Genomic DNA, 8,976 nt, shown 5'->3' on the forward strand with positions numbered 1-8,976 from the left:
CGGATATTGTCCCCGTTGCAGATTGTGGCAGTCGCAGGTGGCATTCCCCCACCACCAGCCGTGCGTGCATACTGAGGTATTATAGTAGGCTCTTCTATTTTTGTTATAAAATGACCGACACAGGTATCCGATGCTACCCTTCATCTGTAGCCAGCAAAGGGTCGTCAGGGGTGGGGAAAAAAAAAAAAAAAAAANAAAAAAAAAAGGCAAACCCTCTTTGTGCGCCTTTTGCGTTTGACAGGCCCTTGTCCCAAAGGTTAACGAGAATAAGGTGCTCCTCGAGCGACGACCAGTCGAGAACCTTTCAGGGGTGGGCCGTCTCCAGTTTCTCAACAGGCGAGTTCGTCTCCGCTCTGCGACTGCGGCTGAGGCTTGATCCCGGACCGTCTCTCCTCGTACACTCGCCAGTGGCTTGCGCATGGACCGACCGGCCCTGATCCGATCATCGCTGTTTGCCCGCCCGGATCGCTGTTCGGCCCGTTGGGCCTGGGTGCTCACATCAATTCTCCTACGACTTGTCTCGGGTTGTGTGAGAGCGGATTTGTGGTGACGGGCGATTCTTGGCGCACCTATCCCATCTCCCCATGCTAGCTTGCTCCCTCTTCAAGCCTCAGTCTCCCCCCAGAGCCCTGGCTTGGTTACGCCGAGTGAACCCCGCGAGCGAGGCATGCCTGGCGGCGATCTTAATCTAGTGCACCCCAAGAGGCCCGGTTGAATACCGATATCGGGGAAGGAACCTTGCCATGCTGCCACGCTGCTAACCTCTATAAAACGACCGAGATCGGGTTACGCCGAGGTGGCTCAAAGCCATGATTGATGAGAAGATGCTCAGACCTCGGCGTCAACGATATGTCTCTCCCAAGAAAAGCCGAGACATTTATGGGTACGACGGGTCGGTATCTTCAACGACGTGCCACGAGCCAAATATGCGAGAGGAAGAAAAAAAAAAAAAGGATCAACGAACAAGAAATGAAACATAAAAGCAAACGGGCGCGATTTGGATGCAACGCACGAGCCTGACGTGGCATGCCCGTTTTGCGAACCGACGATGCGGTGCGGGATGCGGGAGTGTCGATTGCCGTTGTTTGTCTTGTATGATCGCCGGCCGGGGCTTTGGAGGGGAGAAACGAGGACGAGCGAATCGCATCAGCGAGAGCCGCCGTTGTCAGCAGGTGGAGCATAGAACGGCTGCGATATAGCACTCTTTTCTCTTTTGACAGCACGATTGATGTCTCCAGGGCCGGCTCACACCAAGCCCGTAAATTCATGCTGTGCCGTCCTTGCTTTTTTTCCCCCTTCCTCTCACCCGCCCTTCCTAAAGCGGTAAATGTAGAGAGCGAAAGTTACAAGCAAATGATCAACGGGCTGTGCAAACAATCGCCCCTGCCTTTCGAAACATCGAAAGCATGTCTTTTCCGCACGCAATCATTCATCGCCCACATGTCGATTTTTCTTTCTTTCGTTTTTCCACTGTTTCTACCCCGGTATTCTCAGGGAACCTTTCGCTTCTATTTCCCTCTTCTGCTCGCATTGTGGAGAGGACCAGGACCGCGTGAATCCTGCGGTTACGGATACCCCAAGCAGTGCAAACAGGAGGCAGCCCAATATTCTGCGGCTCCTGGATCCTTACCCACTGTGCACACACACACAACACGCACGCAGCCCACGCTCACACACCCAACCATTCTCCTATCCTCCAAATCACCCCGGAACCAGGGGCCGGAACCGGTTTTTGCAAAACTTGGTCGTTGAGATTGTGCAGGGTGGCGGGTTACCCGGCTCATGCCGACCGGTCGTCGCAGGCAAACCTTGATTTGTTTTGTTGAGTTTCACCGTCGAGTGCTGCTTCCAACCGACGTGCATCGAAACATGCAAATACCAGCCAGCCCAACCGGCTTGCCACGAAAAATCAGCACAGGCAAAGACCAAATTATTGGAACGGATGACGGCGCTGGCACCGACCAAGTGGTAGCCCAGCACTCGGGGTTGGCCAATCGAGAGCTGCGGCAGCCGAGAACTGAATGTGGATGAGATTGATGGAGGAGATATAAATAAACGAATACTGTGTAAACCATCGGTAAACCATCGCTGACGCAACACAAGGCCAGGTCCCCCAGCCCAACCAACCCATGATCGGCGGCGGGTGGCTTCGAGAGTTACCGTCCACTTGGGATTCCGAACGGCTATTTGCAGGCGTCAGGGGTGCTCAGTACCAGACCTGGGCTCCTGGACGCCACACTGGCTGCGTGCTGGGGCTGCGTGCTGGGGGCTCGCTTGTCGAGGTCAATAGCACAGTGGCTAATATTGATACAGCTCTCAGCTCCCAGCTCCCAGCTCCCAGCAGCTGAGCTAGCATCCAACCTTGACGACTACGCTCCAAAGAAAACGTGTCGTTTTTTTTTCTTTTTTTTTCTTTCTTTTTTGGCGCTACCTGAGCCTAGCCTAGGCTGGTGGCCCTGAGCTAGTCGAGTCGCCCGTTGGGAGTGTTGCGTGTGCGTGTGCCGTGTCCAGCACGAGAAGTCCAAGCAAACAACACAACAAACGGCGCCGCTTCCCGTCCATCCCTCGTGGCCACGCGACAAGCGGACTGCCTACCTAACCTGGTGGTGCACTTGACCCAGAGACTCGGAAGCCAAGTGGCCGGCTCGCATCTGGGGCACCAACACCAGGCGGAGATGCCGTGGGACTGCCGCTCGATAATACCTCTCCTTCTCAGCCCGGCCCCCAGAAATACACTCCTACCTTACCCATCCATGCCACCCAGGCCTGGTCCACCCTTCCTTTGCCTCTCTCGCAAGCCTGTCCTTAATCAAATTGTGTCTAAATAAAACCCAAACACCCAGGACGGGTTGCAACAACCCCTGTCGCCACGCGATCCTCGTTGTAATCCTTCCCTCGACCGGGGTTGCGGAGAGATTGTTTCGAAATGCATGCTGACTTCTGACTTCTCATTCGTCGCTCGAGCGTGGGTGGTAAGTATACCAATGCTGCTTCAATCTGTCGCCGTTGTCACAGCGCACGGCAAACCACCACCGCCACCTTCCCGAGGCTGAGTGTTCTGGGGGGTACCTATTGTGGCGGGGGCAGAGGTTGGCAGCGGAGGAGGTGTGCGGTCCATGCAAACCGCCGTGTGTGTTGATGTGTCGATCTTTGTGTGGAAATGGAAGGAAGGCACATCATAGTCATTTCGTGCGTGCCTTCCAGGTCGGGACACCATGGGCCATGGGTCATCGCTCCTGCCCTCCGAGCCTCCCACCGAAAACATAACTGTGGGGCACCTGCACTTTGGCTGCCAGCACAGACATTCCATAATGGAGAGCCTCTCCAGGAGAGGCAGCCCACTCTGCTGGACCTGGACTGGTGAAGGCGACTCGCTTCCCCCACAGAGTGCAGCATCCGCAACATCCCCTCGCTCTAGTCGCCGCCCACAAGTCTCTCGGTCTCGCCAGAAGGAGGAAACGCCTCGGCCGCCAAACCAAGACGCGCTATTGGCTTGTGCCCCAGCATTCCGGACAGTGACCAGGAACGAAGGGCACCACTGGCACTAGTGGCATACTACGAGAACTATACTGGCGTTTTCCGCCGGATGCAATCGCCGGCTGACTACTTACCCAGGGAGCTGCGACGGACCAAATGGCCCTGTCCCTGACGTCCTTTTGCCGAGGGGGAGCCTTTCGCAGCCATTGGCCTGCACCGCCGTCAAAGGCCCCATTCGGAACCGTCTTGGCCGGGGCTGGGGATAGCGAAGCGGGCTCTCTCGAGCGCCGTCCGCAGCCTTGTCGCGTCGCACTGCTACCCCCCTCTGGTTCTCCCTCGTCCTTGCTCTCTCTGGCACCCGGACATGTCGTGTCGATCGGGCCCGGGATGGGCGACCAACAAGCACAAGCACGACGTGACACCACGACGCACACCCCCTAGTCACCATGATAATTAATCGGCGATCTCGGGGACCCACCTTCGGGGACCATCGACTTAGTGGGAGCGCACCGCAGCGAGCGTTGCTTGCTTGGGGATTCACTGGACTTTCACAACGCTCGCGGCTCCCACTGGCTCGCGCCCAGTGGGTGGTGGGGGGATCTGCGCCCAGCTCGCATGCCTCTGGACACCCCCCTTGGCTCGGGGACCGGTTCTGGCGATTTCAAGCGAAAATCCCCAGCGGCTTTTCAGCTGAGGCGGGCCTGGACCCCATGTCTCCTTATCCGGACGGCTGCAACCTCATTTGGGCGCGCCCTGCGTGCCTGCTTGCCCTCTCATCCCAACTGGCTCCCACAGACACCCTCCCTGCAGGCGTGGACGGCATGCGATGGCGATCAATCAGTGGGCAAGCTGAAGATCCTCAAACCCACAAAATCCTGGCCTTGGCACTGGCGCTGCGAGGCATGCTGTTCGATGCTGCTGCTCGATGTTACCTTGGGGTGATTTGTGCCAAGACCGGCTCCTCATCACACGCGGAATGAAGACATGACGGTCATCGGCCTGTCCCCTCGGCCAAGGCTACGGTCCTGAAACCACGACCCCTTCATCAAGATGCGGAATCCAAAAGTCTAATTGTCCGTGTGCGCAATTTTGACAATATCCATGCTGAGTGTTCCCATGCCCGCCCTGACCCGAACCTGGCAGCTCTCGGGCAAGGGTCGTGATAGATGCTGCCACTCGACGAGAGATAGCCTCACCAGGCCACGAACCACCACCGGCTCACTTCCATCCAAGGAGTGTCCCGTCAGCCGTCTCTCGGCAGACCCTGCATGCCTCATCACACCCAAAAGGCTCCGAAGCGGCATACGGACGTAAGGCACTCGTTTTCTGCATTGAAGCTGGGGGCCAGCCGCGTATACCATGGCAGCAAAGACCAACAGCCCTCGCCTCGCTGGCCATATTCGAGCTCAGCCGCGGCGAATGACCCCCCCTCCGAGGCTGGTGCGTTGAGGTTGTGGGAAACCGAAAGCCGCCCAACGGGCTTGTGGTTGCATCATGGTTCCTCCCTGCCTTTGGTCATGGAGGGGGAGTGTATTTAGGGGTATTGCAGGGCCTTCCACCCCCTCCATCTGCCAATCTACTCTGCCATTGGCTCTACCTGGATATCCCCCAGTCTCCACCAGCCAGTGGGAAAAAGCACGATGGTAGTCGGCGCACGCCCCTCCCCTTGGTATGCCCCCCCCCTCGCTAAGGGTTTCATTGTGCCCGGGGCTCCAACGGCCGTACCCAGATCGTGGATGCTCTTGCGACAGATGGCGGGAGAAACAGAAGAAAAGGAAGAAAAAAAAAGACAAGCCAGCTCAGAACCAAACAGGCGTGTTTTTGCGAGCATAAACCACGATGCACACAGGCACGCCCGCACATAGCCACATACACATACACACACACACACACACACACACACATGATCGACAGTCAGGCGTGCACCTGGCACTCTCAAAGACGGAATTTGGACGATGCACTTTCCCGCATAATTTGGCCCTCTCCAGACGGACGACAGTAGCTGGCCATCAGTCGCCCGAGTCACCCCCCACACAGATCATCAAGCAGCAACACAGCACAGCCAGGCACACACACGCACACACCACACCGCCGCAAAGCAGAGCCTCCAGGCGGTCCAGCGGGCCTGGCGAGACAGAATACCCGGGGCCTCTTGACCCCACCCCACCGGGACGGACCACGCTCCCGTTCGGTGCTACATGTCACTTCCACTACCCAGAGGAGCAGCTGCCCCCGTTGCTGCGCAGCACAACTCCACCTTTGTGCTGGCGGCGGCGACATGTCGGGGCACAGGCCGGGGCCGACCATCCGAGAGTCGGCAGCCTTTTCCTCTGTTGGAGATTTGTTTATTTTTAGCAGCCGGGAAAACCGTTGAGGCCACACGATTGTCCCAAGGGCTGCCATTGGCCTGCTTACGGAATTGCCGGCAGGCTAGCCGGATTACGATGGCATGTCGATGGGGGAATACGACGGCGACGCGCTGTTGTCGTTCCACAAGGGTTGCGAGCCCGCGACGCTCGGACGGATGGGATCCCGCCGCAGCCCGAGACAGAGGAAATGCCATGCCACACAGATTGTGTGTCCCCAACGGCCGCTGCGTGTAGCCCTGGGCCGTCGTAGCCAGGGCCCGGCACCGGGTCCCGCTGTCGGCAGCCCGTATGTCACTCTTTTTTCTTCTTTTTTTTTCTTTTTTTTTCTTACCTCCTGACAGCCAAGCGACACGCATCACCCTCACCGACCAAATATCCCGATTCTCGCAAAGGCGGCCAAAATTGTGTTTCGGCGCCGAAGAAGGAGCGAGTAGCAGATTGTAATCTGCCTGGGCTGTCGTATCCTGCTGTGCTGCCAAGTCGGTCGCAAAGCATACTCCATCCACAGGGCACACGTTGTGGCCGCCCTTGATCCATGCATGCCCGTGTTGTCCGAGTTCTTTCTTTTTTTTTGTGTGCCCTTTCTGTCAATGTCCACTTTCGTCTTCGTTGTTCTTTGCTTTTTCCCCCTTCAATTTGTCTCCTCGGCGTGTCCGGTGACGACGACGAGTGTCGCATGGGGAATTGGGGCTAATTGTTGCTGAAGCGCTGGGCTGTACTGTGCGAAGGGCTTGGTGATTGTCGCACGGCGGGCTCCCAGCCATGTCTTGTCTGGCTTGCCGGAGGGTGCCAGAGCAGGGGGGCCATAGGAGCTGCTTGACCCCTGTCCGGCTGGAAAATCTTAGTGAACGGCCAGTAGACGACATCCTCGGGCTTCTCGCCAAGATAAACACGGGAGAGGCCTGCATTCCCTTCTCTTTTATTCGGCTCCTTCTTGGCTAGGATCGGCCACCACGACCACCTCTACCACCACCCCTCCACGGCACTCATTATATCCTCGCGACTCTATCCTCGTTGGGAAGTCAGTACCGTCACCGTGCATCTACTACCTCACTCTTGCACGCCATGCCGCTGTTGCTGTCTTGCAGACCGCCCCTCCACCCATATTTTTCTTATTTTCCCTGCCCCCGCGGCTTCGTTGGCATTGGCCATGCCTTGGAATTTCCCATGCTGGGGCTGTGAGGCGAAATTTGGCCCGCTGCTTAGCCTTAGCAGGCAGGTGAGCTCGCCTGGAGTGAGCTCGCCTGGAGTGCATGGAGATGCAAGAAGGCTCGCAGTGCGCGGCCTCTAGTCAGGCTCGCACATACGTCCACCCCTTTCCCTAGCCTGAGGACGGGCTCTGGACGTTGGTGCCGAATTCGTCGATAGCTAGATCCATCACGTCGACACGGGGGGCTCTGAATGATGCGTCTCTGCGTGTTCCAAGCGGAGCGGGTGGGCAGGCAGGACAAAGCGCCTCGCAACGGATATGGTATGGGCGGGCTTGTGTACTCGGGCTGCGCGTCTGCCATTTCGGGACGGGAACGGATGCCCCTTTGACTGACAGCGTCTCGCTGGGTTCGTCTCATCATTAGCTCACTCCCTTCACAACGGGCCGGCCGCCGGCTAGGTCATCCTTAAAACCGTTCCAGCAGCAACCAGCTGGCAGCTCAAGGGTGCCTCAACCTGAGGTTCTGAGTCGGGAAACGGCCCTATCTTTTGCCTGCATGCTTCATGGCCCCATCAGCCAGGAGAATCGAGGGCCCGGCGGCTGCAGCGGCCTAGACTAGTGTCAAACGTCAGCCCCAACTGGCCACCAGATGGCGCCATGTAGCAGGAGTTCTGCTACAACTGCTCCTTTGTTCTTCTCCTTCGTCCCCTTGGCCTTCAAGTCTCTCACGGGTCGGGGTGTGTGAGGGAGCTTCAGAGTAGAGACAAGAAACGAGAAGAGCGTGTTCCGACGAGGGGTGTAAGCAAAAGGAGAAAAAAAAAAAGGGGGGGCTGAGGGCCAAGAGACGAGTATGTGGCAGCAGCAGACCAACCTATCCAGGTCATACAAACTGCATTCATCATGGCCGAGATGGCGACGCATCGATGGGCTCCACAATGGCGGAACGGGTGGCCGTCCGGAAGGCCTCTGGTTCGGTCGCGCGACGCGCACAAGCTCGCTAGTGTCCTTCACTAGCGGTCAAGCCGGCGTAACGCCGCCTCCAATTTTTCTCCTTTGGGCTTGATCAGCCATTCCATTTTCTCTCATGGAGGTCTCCTTGGGCGCCCCGTGGCGCTCCACTGGCTGAATATGGTCCCAGTTCAAGCCTCCCATGACGGCGTCCTCGGGGCGCCGTTGGCCGTTTTCGCCCGTTTCGCGGGTTCGGCTTCTCCTCTTTTTGGCGTCGCCCCAAGAAGCCGCCTTGCTGCCAGGTCACTTCTCATATTCCTTTGGTGTGCGCCGCCTGCCGTCTTCTTGTTTAGTTTCCCACCTTGGTCACCTCTCCAGAAGGGAGCAACGCCGATCCTCTCCTCTTTGGAGCCCCTTGTTCCGGCACTTGGCTCTTGGAGACAGCCTGAACGGCGGCCGCCATGAAGATTGTGGCTCGACCATGGTGCCCGAGATGGGGGAGAGGGGAAACGAAGAAAGCCGGACATGAATGGGGTGACGACGAGGGTGGGGGGAAGGGCGTCGCGCTTCCCGTGTGACTAGTTCACACACATACATACACACAAGGCACACACACACACAACACACAAGGCACACACGTGGTCCACTGAGTAGCTTGTGCCTCGAGGCTGGGCTCTCGAGCCCGGGCGGACGACAGACAATGCATTGGGCCCCCATCAGAAACAGCTGCCTTTTCTTGTGGGCGACAGGACGCTGTTACAGGGTCATGGATGGGCAATCAAAGAGGCAATCAAAACAAGGGAGTCGTCCGTCCGTGGACGGATGCCATGTCGTAGGGGCGTTGATGGATGGAGGATGGAGGAGAGGGGGCCCTGCCCGACGGGGGGGTCTGCTGAGCCGAGTCGGCAGACGGAACTATGGGGCTTTGTTTCCTGAGGCACAGACGGTGTTTGTGAATCACGGGTCCTCCCTGCCCGCCCCCTGCCAGGAGAGATGGCACGGCGGGGGGGGGGGGGGGGGATCGTTCTCGTG

The 8,976-nt window shown here is 57.9% G+C and overlaps 2 protein-coding genes across 2 annotated transcripts; both read left to right on the forward strand.

The window, feature by feature from the left end:
* Positions 1–2,129: 2,129 nt before the first annotated feature.
* Positions 2,130–3,038, forward strand: GGTG_13915 (hypothetical protein; the record flags this gene model as incomplete). Its single annotated transcript, XM_009231839.1, has 2 exons — positions 2,130–2,387; positions 3,016–3,038. The coding sequence occupies one exon, from the start codon at positions 2,130–2,132 to the stop codon at positions 2,346–2,348; it is 219 nt and encodes a 72-aa protein (XP_009230103.1). The 3' UTR covers positions 2,349–2,387; positions 3,016–3,038.
* Positions 3,039–3,318: 280 nt separating this feature from the next.
* GGTG_13916 (hypothetical protein) lies at positions 3,319–4,626 on the forward strand. The gene has a single exon (XM_009231840.1). The coding sequence runs from the start codon at positions 3,924–3,926 to the stop codon at positions 4,455–4,457; it is 534 nt and encodes a 177-aa protein (XP_009230104.1). The 5' UTR covers positions 3,319–3,923; the 3' UTR covers positions 4,458–4,626.
* Positions 4,627–8,976: the final 4,350 nt, after the last annotated feature.

Source organism: Gaeumannomyces tritici (genome assembly GCF_000145635.1).
Source record: "Gaeumannomyces tritici R3-111a-1 unplaced genomic scaffold supercont2.78, whole genome shotgun sequence".
Classification (NCBI taxonomy): domain Eukaryota; kingdom Fungi; phylum Ascomycota; class Sordariomycetes; order Magnaporthales; family Magnaporthaceae; genus Gaeumannomyces; species Gaeumannomyces tritici.